At 46.5% G+C, this 16,993-nt stretch overlaps 1 protein-coding gene across 2 annotated transcripts in view; it reads right to left on the reverse strand.

Moving 5' to 3' along the window:
- Positions 1-16,993, reverse strand: part of LOC147455770 (uncharacterized) — a 73,416-nt gene that overhangs the window by 39,211 nt on the left and 17,212 nt on the right. For both annotated transcript variants that reach the window (XM_086514439.1, XM_086514438.1), the window contains 3 exons: positions 2,962-3,035; positions 2,497-2,855; positions 1,746-1,823 (listed from right to left, as the gene is read on the reverse strand). In XM_086514439.1, the coding sequence (XP_086370565.1) occupies positions 1,746-1,823; positions 2,497-2,855; positions 2,962-3,035 (511 nt within the window). The remainder of the gene's footprint in view (positions 1-1,745; positions 1,824-2,496; positions 2,856-2,961; positions 3,036-16,993) is intronic.

Genomic DNA, 16,993 nt, shown 5'->3' on the forward strand with positions numbered 1-16,993 from the left:
TTGAGCAAAGTTCACCTTACACAAAAGCAAAAGAAGAAGACATCCTCACCAACTTACAGATCCTCGTCGAGTGCCCAATTGGCAACAACTAATGGGACCCCAGCTGACAAGGCCTAAATTACTAAGCACACACACACAGAGTTAATTGCGTAGAGGTTGATGATGTAGCTGCTATATGGACGCCTGCAAATTATGCTGACAACTGTACAGACGCCCGCGATGTATGGAAGCTGATCACGTGGCGCTATTGTACGGATAGTCGCTGAGGGCACTAGTTTTTGGGCCCAAGTGCTTTTAGACTTATGCTTTTCATGTAATTGCATTTGGATGGCCAAGGGCCTTTAAATATAAATAAGGGCTCACTCTCTAGTATTCTACCGGTAGGAGAAGCAGAGCAGTGCCCCCAGTGTTGTACCTCACTGAAGCAATATAAAGAAACACCGAAAGGGGCGCCACAATTTGGGGCTAGTGCACTCTAGGGGTGGAACTCCGCCACTGCATGTCTCGTGTGAAGTCTCTCTCTCTCAATTCAATTATTTTGAAGCATTTAAAGTTTGTTCGGTCTGTTCTTTTCCGTTGGCACATTGTGTTGTCCCGTTATAGACTTCTCCCCAATAATTAAAGATATTCTTTAAGAGGGAGGACCAGCCCATCCTCTGTCCCAATACAGTGTTGATCTTCTTTCCCCCTCTCTCTCTACTTCAGCTTGGCTTCTATAAGTTATGAATCTATTTATGAGTATATTATAGATTGTTGTGCCGCTCTTGTTTGTGACAAGTGCGTTCCTTTTTGCAACTTAGAACAAGTTTCCAGACACTCATTATTGTATCAACTAATTTGTGGGGGGCAGCTCCTTAATCTCTGCCTCAAGCTTGGCTAGGTGATTACGCTTCTTCTGCACAAGGTGTCGAAAGAGGAAGCTTGCCTCTTAATCTGTCTTTATTCCAAGAGTGCATTCCTTTTCCAACTTAGTAGGAGTTTCTTGACACTCATCATTGTACCAACTATTTTGTGGGGAGCAGCTCCTTGAGGGCTCGGAGGTAGCTCTACTGCATGGGCATACGCTGCCACATTATGTAGCAAGCATGTCAAGTTGTTTGTAAGCTCTTCTGGCAGGCCGTCGAGGGTCTAGGGTAAATAAGTTGTTAGAGACTATCACACATTATATCTGTGAAGTGCTTGTATCTGACCCTTAACAAACACTAGTCTTGTAGAGAGAGCCCACCAAATCATGGCTAGAGCTTACACTGTATAAAATCAACCCATCTGTGGCTGAATACATAATTACAATTTGCATCCCCCTCGTAGTTCCTAACCTTGACAATGAGCAAACTAAACTCTCCTAACTGTTCAAACATGAAGTGCAAGACCATCGACTTTACCATGCCAGCTTGCCGGCGACATCCCCACTTGTCACCCATCAGTACCCATGTCTAAGTAGAAACGAATTTCTACATTTCAACTTACTCAATCAAAAGACCGAGCTCTATCACACTTGAGCTGAAGGGAAGATTCAGCCATGATAAACAATAGCGCTTGACCAAATGACAAAAGAAAGTATGAGAGAGTTTACAAAGTGGAGAGGCATTGCAACAAATGAGGCAGATTACATCCACTTTCAGTGCTTTATTGATGTTGGGACTTGTCACATTTTGATCAAAAAAGTCTTGTCTATTAGCTGTATGATTAAAGATTGTACAATTAAACCAAACATCACAGCAACAACGCAGCATCTTGTAAAGTACCTCTTCTGCCTGGAATGTTATAAGGTACTTGCTTAAATCCAGTGACTGCAAAAAGCTCGCTATTGTCAGTACTGCTGCCTGAAACGCACAAAGAACAGAAATCTATGAGAAAATTCTGTCAATCTGAGGTTGAAAGAGCAATTCTTTGTGATATTATGCTCCTTCAAGGCTCGCATTAAAGGTAGCTTAAAAATGAGAAATACTGCTGCACTAACATCACAAACCCTCTTAGCCATTCCTTGAAAAAGAGCATGGGTAAAACTGTTATACAGAATATAAAGATTCTTTGGATAAGCAGAAATCCAAACATGTGGATCTGGCAGAGTAGAAAGGAACAATGGCTTACAGTAAGGTATGTAATAATACATGGTACAAGAGGCGGCCAGTTTCCCACTCATTACAGGATTCCCCTTGATAAAAGATAAGAGCCCCCACAAGTCCACCTAGTGCTCATTACTTGTAACAACAATTATTTAAACTGGACACAGTTCACTAGATCCTTCTCAAAAGTGCATACGCAAAAGCAAATTTAACACCCGGTCTACAAAGTATGGTTAGGTTTAAAACAGATCAATATGCGGGTCATGCTCATCTCACCCAGCAGACATACAATACATTTAAAGGACAGGCATGCAGTACAAGAATGCAGATTGCCACATAAAGGTAGCAGCGCAAAAAATCACAATGCATGGGAATACGGCCTCATGTTGAGGTGATAGAAGCAATTCTGGAGAGCTAGTGTAATGTATACCCCAGCTGACACTCTTGATGCGCTTGAAGGCTTGACAGCAGGCACCGAAGGCTTCACAGCAGTTGCTGAAGGCTTCACAATAGTTGCCGAAGGCTTAGCTGCAGGTGCAGGAGGCTTTGCAGAAGCAGCTGAATGCTTCACCACAGGAGCATTTGTTACAGCTGAGCTTGTAACCCTCACAGCAGACGAAGAGCCATGTTGTGGCACGGTTACTGCTGGTGTTCGAGGAGGTGGCACTGGTCCGGAAAGCTTCTCTCTTAAATCTTTGATTCCACCAGATCCATTCATTCCTCCCTGAGCACCCCTTAACCCATTCTTCTGCAATTTAAATCGTAGGTCTTGTGTGTTTATCGGATCACCTGCCAAGACTAAAGCATTATTTGATGCTACTTCATACGAAAACAAAAATAAGGATCATCTAAGCCACATCTAGTATGATAAAACATGATAAAGATTTGGATATACTCTTTGCAGAAAGCCGCGTTTTGTTGGTATCATCGTACATGTCGTGATGCCACTTTCCATCAGAGCCTTGAAACCTGCATTTACACAGAAAATCTCTCTCTCTCTCTCTCTCTCTCTCTCTCTCTCTCTCTCTCTCTCTCTCTCTCTCTCTCTCTCTCTCTCTCTCTCTCTCTCTCTCTCTCTCTTTTTTTTTGGAAAAATCAAGGCTGTATATTACTGAGTACAATATAATCCAAAATAGCCTATCACGTGGGGTGTACAAGCTGAATGTAAGGGTGAGAGCCACTATAGTGACAACTCGACTAGAACAATCTCATGGTGGTCTGTGTGATGAGTGGAGGAGAAACCACCGAGGGGGGGCATAATGCCATGTAATCTGGCCACCTGTAAGTGTGAAGAAGAGTGGAGATCGGGCCCAACGCCGAAGGAAGGCAAATCGACGAGCCTCGGCTGCTCGAGATGTACCTGAGGAAGAATCCCACTGCCAAATCAGGGGGTGAATGATGTCCAGCCAAATGGCAGTGAGGGTATCCTGAAGGAGCTGTGGAGCCGCACTGAGAATGTGAAGACAACGAGCTCTCCAAACATTCCATAGTGTAATGCTAGTGATGACTGAAAAAACTTCATCACGTGTCTGAGGATCCCCCTGCCAAGCAATCTGTGGTAACATAGCCAAAGTCCCTCGCCGATAACCAGTCGAGGTAAGCATAAGAGCTGGATCTGTGTCTGAGCCCTCGTAGAAAAGATGCGGTCCGGGCATCGGCATCAACCATGAGACAGATCCCCAAGTGAGAAATCCATGCTGAACACCGGCTCTGCTAAGTAAAAGGCAAACTGCTAGCCACACTACATGAGAAGATGAGCATGACCAAAGACAGTGTGCACGTGACTCATGTAGTCGCAAAGGACAGCGAGTACATAACGGATCATGACCCATAGTAGCTAGCCAAGTCCCAACTGGAAGTCTTGCATGTGCAATCATCCACATGAAAAAAGAAATACGACGAGCCGCATGTAAATCCCAGATGGCTGACCAAAACTGCTGTAGATAGGCATGGGAGAGACCTGAATGTAACCAGAAACGCATACGAGTGGGCTGCTCTGGGTGTTGTCTCATCAATGCTAATCTTCCAATTTTGACAATGTACTCAAAGAATGATACAGGTGCAACGGTGGGGTTAGAGTGAGGCCAATGCCACTCTCCTAGGTCCCAATAAAGCTGAGATAGGGCATGACCCTCCCACACCCAAAGCCTCCAAAGTGCGGCATCAACGGAAGCGAAACGGGGGTCAACACAACGACGCTCCCGCGGGAGCCAACTACTCGTATGGCCTCCCATCGACCGCCAGGGTAGACAAGGTGCGGAGAGGTGGTATCATATGTCAATCTAGCATGAATCCCCTGAGAGTAGTCAGTATCAACTGTGAACAGCATGGTGTCTAAACGAACTAATAAGAGAGTGCTCTGAGCAAAGAGACCTTCCCAGTCACTATGTGGAGGCATCTGAACCATGCCGCGCATGACTGCGTCCCACTGTGAAGGAACGGCGGAGTCAATCTCAAGCAGTCTGTCTGTCACCCCGCGACCAATGTCATAATGTTCTGCCACAAAGTCTACATCCAGCATACGTGTCTCATGAAACAACCGCATAGAGGCAGCAGGGCCAGTGTCCCAAGCAACCCAATCAATGTGAGTCCTCTCTCCAAGCTGACGGGGTGGATTAACTGAAGAATCAAGAACTGCATCATTCCAAATGAGAGGCTGGCGCTCAATCTCCTCACGACATGAGGGAGGTGAGCGTATGATAGCCCGTCGCATGGAAACCCAAATCTGAAGGAGCGATCGGATGAAGGGTGAGAGAGTGCTGGTGAACAAGGGGGCATCCGTAAAGAGAAAACGATACCCTGTATGCCAAGTATGACCATCTCTAGTGCCGAGGCGTGGAGTCGCTGTGCAAAGAGCGGCCTGAAGAAGCATCTTCCAAGGTTCTTGGCCGGGAAAAAGACCCCGAACAATAAGCTTGGTAAGAAGGGCGCGGCTCTGTAATTCTGGATCAATAATGCCAAGGCCTCCCTCTGACCTAGGACGAATAATCGTGGACCAGCGAACTCGAACACGAGTATCAGTAGTCCCATCTGTGCCACTCCATAAAAAGTTCCGTACTAGTCGGCGGAGCTGAGCTATCACACCAGAATGTAGCATCCAACAAGAGGCCGTATACCATATTGTAGCCAGAATGACCTGGTTGGCGACCAATGCACGGCCAACCAACGACAGATGGCGTGAAGACCAATGACATAGCTTCCTGCGAATAGACTGTAGTACGGGTGCAAACTGCTGCTGTGAGGAAACGTCAAATCCAACCTGAAAGCCAAGATATCTGCATGTCTGACCCGGCTGCAGCCATGTGAAACCATCAGCTACCCCCCAAGTAGGTATGTCATCACTGCCAACCAGTAACCCATAGGATTTATGCCAATTAATGTGTGCACCACTAGCAATGCAAAAAACCTCCAGGGCCTCCTGCATGGCATCAAGAGCATCTAGCAAATAGCGCAACATCAGCATAGTGTCATCAGCAAACTCCTGATCGATAAGGTCCGAAGCTGAAGGTACTGGCATGGTCAAGCCACGAAATGCATGACTCTGAGCACGAAGAAAGTCGGACATAGTCTCTCCTACAAACAGATACAGATATGCTGCTAAAGGACATCCCTGACGGACAGATCGAGAAAGCTCAAAACTGCGACTGACACGACCACCAATAGTAATAGCACTGCTGGCAGTCCTGAAGAGAGCGGAAATGCCGGAGATCCATCTCGCAGGGAAACCCATCCTGGCTAATGATCCTTCGAGAAAGTCCCACTCAACACGATCGTATGCTTTCTCGAAGTCAAGGATGAAAAAAGCGAGAGGTTCAGAAGATGATCTGGCCCACTCTACTACCTCATAAAAAGTGAAGATATTATCCAGTATGCATCGATCCATGACAAAGCCTGTCTGAGAAGTATGAATAATATCTGGTAAAAATGGTCACAAGCGATGACTGATCAGTAACGCTAATATCTTATAGACCGAAGGGAGTAGGGTAATAGGTCTCCACTGGCGGAGCTGAGTGGTGTCACCCCCTTTCGGAATAAGAGATATGAGACCTGAACAAAGATCCGGATGCATATATCCTGATGCAAAGATGTCCTGACAACCGCGAAGCAGTGGTATATGCAATACATCCCAATAAGTCAAAAAGAAAGCTCTAGTGAGGCCATCCTCTCCTGGACAGGAGGATGGATCTAGACTCTCGATAGCAGCATGAAGCTCTGCAAGTGTGAAGGGTGCCAACAAGATCTCTGCCATAGTGTCTGTACAACGGTGTCGGGTGTGATGCCAGATCTGCTCACGGGCAAGTAAAACCTCAGTAGTGCATACATAAGCAGTGAACAATGCCTCAAAATAATCTGCAGACATATCAAGAATAACATCAGGATGCATATGTAGTGTCCCCTGAGCATCCCACAAAGTCCGAAGGGTGGTGCCAGGTGGGCGCTCTTTATGCGCAGCGAAGAAGGCTTTATTCATTCGATCAGCTTTAGCTATCCAATGAGATACTGAAGCATGATGAGTGAACTCAGACCTAGCCTCCTGTACGCGACGAATCTCCTCTGTGAGCTCTGTCTGTCTAGCAGCGAGATAAGCATCCTGAGGCCACTCCTCAAGCAAGCGCTGTGTGGAACCAAGAGGAATGTGAAGATCAGACTCGCGTACTCTCAACTGACGATGAATAATAGCAATCTGATCACGGCAGTAAATACTAGACTGAGTAGTGCAATGAGCAAGGAACTCTCCAGGGGGACCACAATAAGAAGCACCCGTGGACCATAAGTCACGAATCTGCTGCTGCAAAACTTCAGTGGTGAGAACACTGTCAAGGATGCGGCAGCCTCGTCTCTGTGCAGAGGATCTAGTGAAGGAGATAAACAATGAGATGGGTAAATGATCTGAGAGGCTGGTCCCTCTCCAAATAGTAGTAAATCCACCTACAGCTGTTGCCCAAGGGCCAATGTAAAAACGATCAAGTCGCTCTAATAATCTCCCCTGCTGCCTCTGAAACCCCCACGAGTAATGAAGTGTAGCAGGGTGGTGACCAAAAGAGGGTATGTGCCAAGCGTCAACACCTTGAGGCTTGAATAGCTAGAAGAAATCGATCCCAAGCTAGTTGCTCATCGAGAGAAATGGATGATAGAACTGGAGGTGTGATGGATCGCCAATCAGAGTCGCTCTCGACGTTGTTGAAGTCGCCTCCAACAACCCAAGAGTCTATAGCAGGTAGAACAGCAGCCAAGGAGGACCAAAAAATAGCCCTCTCCCGAGGAGTAGTGGGTGCAGAGACTGACATAAAACCAATGATAGAGTCCCGAATCCGAATAGAAACATAGACTGCTCTGTCAGCGACAAGGGTGCCATATTGCTTAACTGAGGCCAAGTAACGTGGCCCCACTAAGATGGATACACCGCAACTCTGTCCATGAAGGCCCAGAGCAGGCTCCCAAAAAGTGTGAGCGCCCGAGGGCATGAGATTACCAAAGGGAGTGGCAATCTTATGCTCCTGTACTAGTAATATATCCACAGTGCCTACTACACGAGCGTGTAAATCTCTGCGAAGTAAAAGCTTACGGGAACCTCTTACCCGAGAAGTCTGTAAACCATTACCATTCCAAGAAACTACAAGTAAATCCATAGTCTGCATGAAAGAATTGGTAGAGCATCTGACTAACTGCGCATCTTCTTGGAGGCAGCTGGGCCATCCAAGGGGTGAGCTTCGGGCGGTAGGAAAGCAACCCGCAATCCCTCTCTAAAATATGGTGTCTCATTGCACCAACTGCGGACCTCAGCTTGTTTACATTGCATTACCGATGCTGCAACTTTGACACCCCAAATGCGCATAGACATAGGAAGCACCACATCTGAGGATACATGAATGACCATAGGCAATGAATAGCAAGCATAAACATCACTCCATTCCATAGCACCAATACATGAAGGGAAGTGTGGAGACAATACATCCGGAGCGGAAGTAGACAACCATAAATGAAGCTGAGCCATAGTTTGTGCATGCACAAAATGTAGAACCTGATCCTCGGACCATTCCTGAGCTGCGTGGAATGGAAGGAAAAAAGAATGGGTAGGCTGAGAGCGGTTGCCTATTAAAGAGGGAACACAACCTGGCTTGTGATGCATAAGGTAGAGCTGCACCCGCAATGGCCCTTCTGAGTCACTGCACATTTCAGCCCGATGAGTGCCCCAGGAAAGAGGGCAAGAGCTGAGAAAACTGCGTGGGACGTAAGTATGAGCGGCTAAGGGAGGGGGAGGACCAGAAGGTGGAGGGGGGGGAGTAAGGGCAAGAGGGAGAGGAGGAAAAGAGAGAGGTAATAGCGGTGAATGATCCATCTGCATGGGAATAGGGACCTCGGGAAGAGGGGAAGGAGCGGGCGGGGGAACGACAAGTGAAGGAGGAGCTGGTGATCCTGTGCTGAAGAAGAAGAATGGCGAGGAGAAGCAGGGGGTAAGGGAGTGGTGGAAACTTGAGAGGGAGCAGGAGAGGTAACACTGGGGGCTGCATGCGTTGTAGGTTGCTGACGAGGACGGAAGGAATGGTTACGACCCACTGTCTGCCATGCAACCTCAGTAGGAGCTGAAGCGGAGGGAGGAACATGGAGGGTCGAAGCTCGAGGAGCACCTGCAGGCTGCTGAGGTGCTCGAGTAGTAGTAGGAGGAACCGGTTGTTGACGCTGACCACGTGGCTGAGCATGAGTGCCACGAGCCGGCTGTTGTTGCCGCCGATGGCGTGGCAGGGTGGGGCAATCTCGTGCCAAGTGTCCCATCTCGTGACAGCGTAAGCACTGTCCTGAGCGGCCAGTGACTACCATTCGGCAAGAGTAGTCTCGATCGCGCACAGCCACAGTAACTGTATCTAGTAATGAAGTATCCCCAAACACAAGGACCTGAATGCGAGGTGGACCTGATGAGAAGATGCAAGATCCTGGAACTACTGTGCCAAAATGAGCAGCAATCATCTGAAGGAGATGCTCATCAATAAAATGGAGAGGCATATCCGGGAAGGAGAGCGTCAGAGGAAATCTGGGAATAAGGTATCGACTGTCAAACTCCTCAGTAGTAAACTCGGGATACCACCTCGTCAAGTATATCATCCTACGATCAGAGAGTATCGGAGAGCGAGCCAGGAGAGTTGAGGCAGTGGCGAGATCTGAAAGACGTACCATGAATATGCCCCTGCCAAGGAATGTAAGCTCTGAGACCCGTCCCTGAGTAGTGCCCAATGCAGTCTGACACCAATCACGTATAGAAGAGCGAGGTGGAGACTGTCCAATCATCTAGCCAACCAAGGCATGCTGTGCCAAGTGTTGTATTTGGAGTCAATGCGTGTCAACAACAGGTCGCCAGTACAGTCCACGCGACAGGCAAGTGGTGATGGAGCGCCGTGTGTAGCACTCGAGACCGGCAAAGCCGCCATGAAGAATGGGCGCGACTAGCAAACGGGAAAAGCAAGACCTGAAATGAAGCTTGGACTCTTTCTCTCTCTCTCTTTCTCTTGCACGCGGTAGGAAGATGCGCACAGTTAGGGTTTGGGACAGTTAGGGTTTTCGGACAATTACGGTTTTCTGGCTACTAAGTATTGACTGATGTGCAGCAGAAACCCTAAAAACAAAGGGCGAAACCCTAAAAATGCAGAAAACAGAGATTCGAAACCCTAAAACAGCAGGCGAAACCCTAGAAACAGCAAGGCGAAACCCTAAAAATGCAAAAAACAAAGATTTGAAACCCTAAAAACAGCAGGCGAAACCCTAAAAATGCAAAAAACAGAGAATCGAAACCCTAGAAACAGCAGGCGAAACCCTAGAAACAGCAGGGCGAAACCCTAAAAATGCAGAAAACAGAGATTCGAAACCCTAAAACAGCAGGCGAAACCTTAACAGTTCTCTCTCTCTCTCTCTCTCTCTCTCTCTCTCTCTCATCTTGTTACTCTGACTTTGTATCAGAATCCAGATCCACCACATTGTAACTTTCTGGTCTCATAGGTCACTTTGGCCTTTTGAAAACATTAATATAACATTTCATTTCATTTCATCTCTCTCTCTCTCTCTCTCTCTCTCTCTCTCTCATATATCTATATGTATATATATGTATATATATATATATATATATATACACACACACACACACACATGTGTATACATATACATGTGTATATGTACATATTATATATATATGTATGTATTCATGTATACATACACACACACACACACACACACACATATATATATATATATAACCTCATAACTCATGACCCTAGAGAAAGGAACAAAACCCTCTCTGAATAAGCAGTGGAAACGGCCCCGAATCTCATAGTACACTGTGCAATGACATATGTAATGTAGCTCTGTCTGTGGCTCTAGCCGCCATATATATATATGGCGGCTAGAGCCACAATGACATATGTAATGTAGCTCTGTCTGTGGCTCTAGCCGCCATATATATATATATATGGCGGCTAGAGCCACAGACAGAGCTACATTACATATGTCATTGCACAGTGTACTATGAAATTCGGGGCCGTTTCCACTGCTTATTCAAAGAGGGTTTCGTTCCTCTCTCTAGGGTCATGAGTTATGAGGATCAGAGATGTCTTGGGCTATATCTACTTGAGTTACACAGATATAGAGACACTTTACTGGAGAGAGTTAGAGAGAGACAATCCCAGAGACAGATTACAGATTTCTTTTCACTAGATATGGGATAGCCAGAGGAGCAGCCATCACTGCAGAGCTTGGCCCACACTCATTCGACCACTACCAACACTCTCATCGACTGAGCACTGGAGCTACAGAGATCGAGACGGCCACGATTGAGAAGAGGGGCTACACAACATCGACGGAGACTACAGCAGAGGATTCGAGCCATACTCTCGACATCCAGAGTGCAGATGAGGATGGATTCTAGTAGTAGTACTATTTTTGTTCTAGTTCTTTTGTACCTAGACGTGGTATCAGATTCACTATTTTGTGACTGACTGGTCTCATAGGTCATTTTGGCCTTTTGAAGACGTTAATATAACATTTCATTTCATCCATCTCTCTCTCTCTCTCTCTCTCTCTCTCTCTCTCTCTCTCTCTCTCTCTCTCTCTCTCTCTCTCTCTCTCTCTCTCTCTCTCTCTCTCTCTCTCTCTCTCTCTCTCTCTGTGGCAACAAAAGGGGCTGTATTCTGTGTACATAAGATACCTCTGGAGATGCACAATGGCCTATCACCCAGAGGAAGTACAAAAATGAGCTAACAAGGTGTGAACTATATATACATCAGGGTGGCCTACATGATGAATGTGAAAGGAACCATTGTGGAGGTGCATAATGCCATGTCATCTGGCCACGATCTCGATGGAAAAGAATTGACGATCACCAATCTGTGAAGAAAGATGCATCGACGTTGCTCCGTTGCCTTGGAGGAGCCGGCTGAAGAATCCCATTGATTGCGAAGAATATGTAGCAGCTCTATCCAAATGGCTGTCAAAACGGTGAACGTAGGGGCAGACTAAAAGCCCAGAATGTGCAGCACATTGAGCTTTCCACATGGTCCAAAGCTTGATGCTGAATATCCTGGTGAAAGATGTCTCTCGGTAGCACTCATGACCTGCATCTGGTATCATCTGTAGAGTACCTTGTCTATATCCTAAGGGAGTAAGCAAGAAGACTGCATCTCTCCGCAGCCCCTAAATAAAGGTGTGACCCAAGAATTGCAAAAGCCATGCAATTGCCCCCCACGTCAAAAACCCATCATGGATGTAAGGTGCAGCAGAATGAATGTTGAACTTTGCTCAAGATGAGTGCTCTGAACTGTGCTCAAGGGTTCCTTTTACTTACGGAAGGGAGACCCTTTCATTCCTTTAGTGAGAGAGTGCAATGGACACAAACAAAGTGGTGAATACTGTGAATGAAGGTGCATGAGATTGAGAGATAGAGAGAGAAGAATACGACACCAGAATGTTGTCAAAACCCTCCTCCGAAGGCCCCACTTCTATGGCGAGAGCGATCTACTTATGATTGCACAAATCTCTACAATGCTTGGACTTGCCGATGATGTCAATGACGATGAGGACGACGACGAGACGGGCTGAAATCTGAAAATGCTAAGGGCTGAAATCTGCAAATCTTATCTGCTGAATTTTGACTCTGTATCGGTGATGATGTCGATGGTGACGATGCAACGACGACGCGCTGAAAACGCAGATGCTGAAATCTGCATTTTCTGGGCTGAAACTGCAAATTTCGATGGATCCCACCGTGCAGCGAGGAATTGTTGTGGGAAGGTGAGATCTACGAGGTTCGGGGGGGTCATACTGCGGATTCTAACTGCTGAAAACAGAAAACGCTGGTCCTAGGGCTGATTCCGTCGCGAAGATCTGGTAAAACGCTGAGGTTGTTCTGCAAACCAAAAACGCTAGGGCTTAAAATGGGTCCTACACAAACACGTTGTGGATCTGCTTGTGCAAACCACTAACGATAGTGCTGATCTGTCCTTTGTTGTCGCCAGGCCGATACAGATGCAAAAACGATGGCTGATCTGGGTTCTTGATCCAAAAACGCTAGCTAATCTGGTGTGATGCAAAAACGCTAGGGCATCTGGAGTTCTGCTGAGAAGTTGTCTGTTGAGCGAGTGCTCCTGCTGCCTCTTCTGCCAAAAAGTGCTAGCGCTAGGTTTCTACTTATACAAACTTAGTAAATTTGCCCTACCTATTTTCCAACAAAAGTCACTTAATAAATAAGTGAAAATAGGGAAAATAGGTTTAATGCACTGAAAAATTCCCCTGATGGATTCTGATGGGAATGCTGATGATCATGTTGTGTGCAACCAAAGGATATGCATCTACTCTGAGTGTCTGGGCATGCACGGTCTGCGAACAGACTCACAAAAGTGCCAAATCACTTCCTATTCTAGACTGACTTGACTGACTGAACCCTGGTCATGCTGTAGCTTGTCCACGGACACAAGGTTGGATGTGTCACGTGACATCCCCTTCTTTTCAAAGTGAGGTACTAGTACCGAACTGTATGGCGTCGAGGGAGATCGCCAATAGAGTCTGAAATCCTGGAAAGGACTCTTCGTCGGCCCACTCTGATGTGTGGGTCGTGCAATACTTGAACTTCATAAAGCTCTGCAACGCTTGCTTCTTTGGGCCGCGCCAAAAGCGACACAAAGTCATCTGCAATGCTTCCACTTCGTCTAGAGTCATGCGTCTACCTTCAAGAAGAATCTCCGAGGCTGAAAATTCCAGAAACCACTTCCAACACAAAACATGAACATAGCCATTCCATGTAAAGTGACTGGAAAAAATCTCGTCTTCTCTAAAGCCTGTGCATGCAATGTAGATGAACATAGAGAGGGAGTGCAAAACCGTTCACCACACGCACGCAAACAATGAGATCGAATCTTGTCTTTTTGATCTAAATCAATCAACTGTGGCAAAACACAATGGAAATGCCGATGCTTGATGCGCATACTTTCTTGTACTCTTTCTACAACTGTGTCGTGCCACAAAAGAGACATGGAATGTGACTTCCCTGAATGCATACTTTTCAGCTTTTCATGAGAAATCCGCATACATCCGTGTTCATTCATGAGTGAAACGTGCTCAATGTACAATATTGCATGCCTTTGGAAAGGGATCACATAAAGACACTAACCAAAATACAGGAAACGATCACGAATGAAACACTCGAACAATGCGGCTAACTAATCATGCGAACACATAGTACTTCCTGTGGGGGTTCTTTGGACCTAGGCTCGAGAGCAAGATCGGTTCTTCGTGATTGATCGAATCTTCCTGTGGGGATTCTTTGGACCTCGACTCAAGAGCCAAGATCGGTTCTTCGTGATTGATCGAATCTGCAATGAGGTTAGCTTCACTAGAGAAAGTATCAACTAACACATCATCCTTGTGAACAATCAGAATAGGTTGAGTAAAAATCCATTTTAAGCTCTTGTGGTCTGTAACTAGCTGAAACTTGCGTCCGAGAAGATAATGTCTCCATAACTTCAGCGCATGTATAACTGCTAAAAGTTCCAAATCATGAGTAGGATAATTCTTCTCATGATCCCTTAGCTTTCGTGAAGTATAAGCCATCGGTCTTCCTTCTTGAGTAAGAACTCCGCCTAAAGCAAATTTGCTAGCATCGATCGCTACTTCAAATTCCTTATTGACATCTGGAAGCTTTAAGATAGGAGCCAAGACCAAGAATTCTTTTAGCTTAGCAAAACTATACTCGTGCTCGGTCTTCCATTCAATCCTCTTCCTTGGCGCGACACAGTTGTAGAAAGAGCACATGAAAGTACTGAGCACCAAGCATGGGCATTTCTGTTGTGAATTGCCACAGTTGATTGAATTAGATCAAAAGAGAAAGATTCGATCTCATTGTTTGCGTGTGTGTGGTGAACGGGTTAGCACTCCGTCTCTTTGTTCATCTACATTGCATGCACAGTCTTTTAGGAAGACGAGATTTTTTCCAATCACTTCACATGGAATCGGTATGTTCATGGTTTTGTGTTGGAAATGGTTTCAGGTATTTTCAGCCATGGAGATTATTGAAGACGAAAAAAGCATGACTCTAGACGAAGTTGAAGCATCGAAGGAAACTCAAAAGACTTTGTGTCGCTTTCGACGCGGCCCAAAGAAGCAAGCGTTGCAGACCTTTACGAAGTTCAAGTACCGCACGACCCACACATCATAGTGGGCCGGCGAAGAGTCGCTTCCAGGATTCCGGATGCTATTGGCGATCTCCCTCAACGCCCTACTGAAACCAGCCCGTGGGGCGGTAGGCGTTGGCTTTCACCCGAAATTCTTTACTTTAGACACACAGAGAGAACGTGCAAAGGAAACCTGCTACGAGACTTAACACATGAATACACACACGGCTCGGAAGCTAGAATGCCCCGAGCAGACACCGACAACCTGTAGGCCCCAAAATTGGCGCCCCTTTCGGTATTTCTTTATTCTTTAGGAGGGTAAATTACAAAGTAAGGTCCTGGGAATCCTTCACGTGTATCCACCTAGATACCATCTGATTTGGGCAAATTTCGGCAACAAAACAACCCCAAAACTTGCGTGAAACCAATTCCCCTGGTAGAACTCACTTGCACTAGCGTATACCCTCTGATTCCTGCCCAAAAACAGTAAATTCCGCACGCTGTATTTACTGGTTTTTGCCTCGTTTTCAGTCCCAAATAGTCCCCTAGCTGTCCTCTGCCCCAGTGGGGCACGATTCCCAATTGTCCTAGCGTCCGTATGGCTGAAAAACAGTCAATTTACAGCGCATACACAGCGCTGATTTTGCACCTGTACGGTGAGGTTATGACCCTCACCGGTGCCTGCTTTGGAGAAGCAGTCAGCTACCCCTGTTCCTGCTCAAGGAGGCTCTTGCCTCAGCACAAAAGCATGAACCCACACAGCTGTACATCAGTCAAATGAGGAGCCCTCTTGTGGGGCATCACATAACTGCATGTAGGGGAGAGAGAGAGAGCAGTGTGTAGTGTGCAGGGCATCACTCCTAGCACCACACTGTACATGAGAGGGAAAGGAAGCACTCCATAGCTCTTAACCTGTGACAAAAGTTGAAATGAAGTCTCTCCCAGGATAAAATTCAGCACCACTTCTCTGCAAGAGGAAAGTCCATGAGAAAATGACACTTGGCGCATTTACAAGCATTTTCCCGTTACGGGTTCGCCGCTTAAAAATATCCCACTTAAAAATATCCCAATTGATCGCCCAGTTGACTTTGCGACAGAGTTGTAAAATGTTCCCCTAGTCATACCGGAGGTAATAACGCGAACACATTTCGTGACCCAAAATAGCAGTTCCCTAAATTTTAGGAAATGATTCCGTTGGGCTCCCTGTGGTCATCTGACCATCTATCCTCATTGGGACCGCATCCAAAAGTGCAATGTGGCCCAACTGTCGGATACTTTCTGTTGGTAGTCACACCTTGACATTAGGCCTTGATTGAGTTCACTTCCTAGTATCCACCAACTTGCTAAGTGCGATGGGGGGACCTATATGATCTTGCTCTGAGCCTAGACATCCTCTTACCATACGAATTCCAATGCCGACCACTACCCATCTGCGGGTGAAACTACCGTTCACGTTGGCCATACAATGTCCGACCGTTTGCTACTTGAAGAAGAGGGTCTCAAAAATAAAACAAAACCCCTTGGAAAGAAACCAACAACTAAAGTTAGCAGTTGCCACATCCTCGTACTAGCATTAATTGGCAGAAGAGGCAGCAGGAGCCCCACCGCTCAACGGGCAACTTCTCAAGCAAGAACCCCTTGGGGGCTTTTTCCCACAAGCAGACAACATCAGCACTAGCGTTTTTCAGCAGGCACGATCGCCATAGGACCTCAGTTAGCTAGCGTTTTTCCATCCAAGCAAGTATCGCCATAGTCCCTGCCTCTAGCGTTTTTCCTCTCAGATTGCTCTGCAGCTCTGGCGTTTCCACAAGGCCTAGCGTTTCCAGATTTGCACCATTTAGCCATGGCGATTTTCAGCAGATGAAGACCTGCAGTTTTCAGCCCCAAGCCATCAGATTTCAGCCCTAAAGACCTGCTGTTTTCAGCCCTCATAGCAGCAGATTTTCAGCGACAAAGATCAGCAGATACCAGCGTTTTTCCTAGCATTTTTCAGCCGCAGCAGAATTCAGCCATTAGCGTTTTTGGACAGCAGATAAAGACCAGCAGATTTTAGCCATAGCGTGAGTCGCGTCATCCCCGTCGTCGACATCGACATAGCCTAGACTTGCATCAGTCACATGCATTCAGTTTGTACCAATTTGTGCAATCAATAGTAGACCACTCTCGCCGACGAGAGTGGGGCCTTCGGAGGAGGGTTTTACAACCGTCTTGGTGTCGTATTTCTCCTCTCTCTCTATCTCTTAGTCTCATACACTTGCACGCACAGTGTCCATTCACTTT

This window comes from Adiantum capillus-veneris, chromosome 6 (genome assembly GCF_014529385.1).
Source record: "Adiantum capillus-veneris isolate H3 chromosome 6, ASM1452938v2, whole genome shotgun sequence".
NCBI classification, from domain to species: Eukaryota; Viridiplantae; Streptophyta; class Polypodiopsida; order Polypodiales; family Pteridaceae; genus Adiantum; species Adiantum capillus-veneris.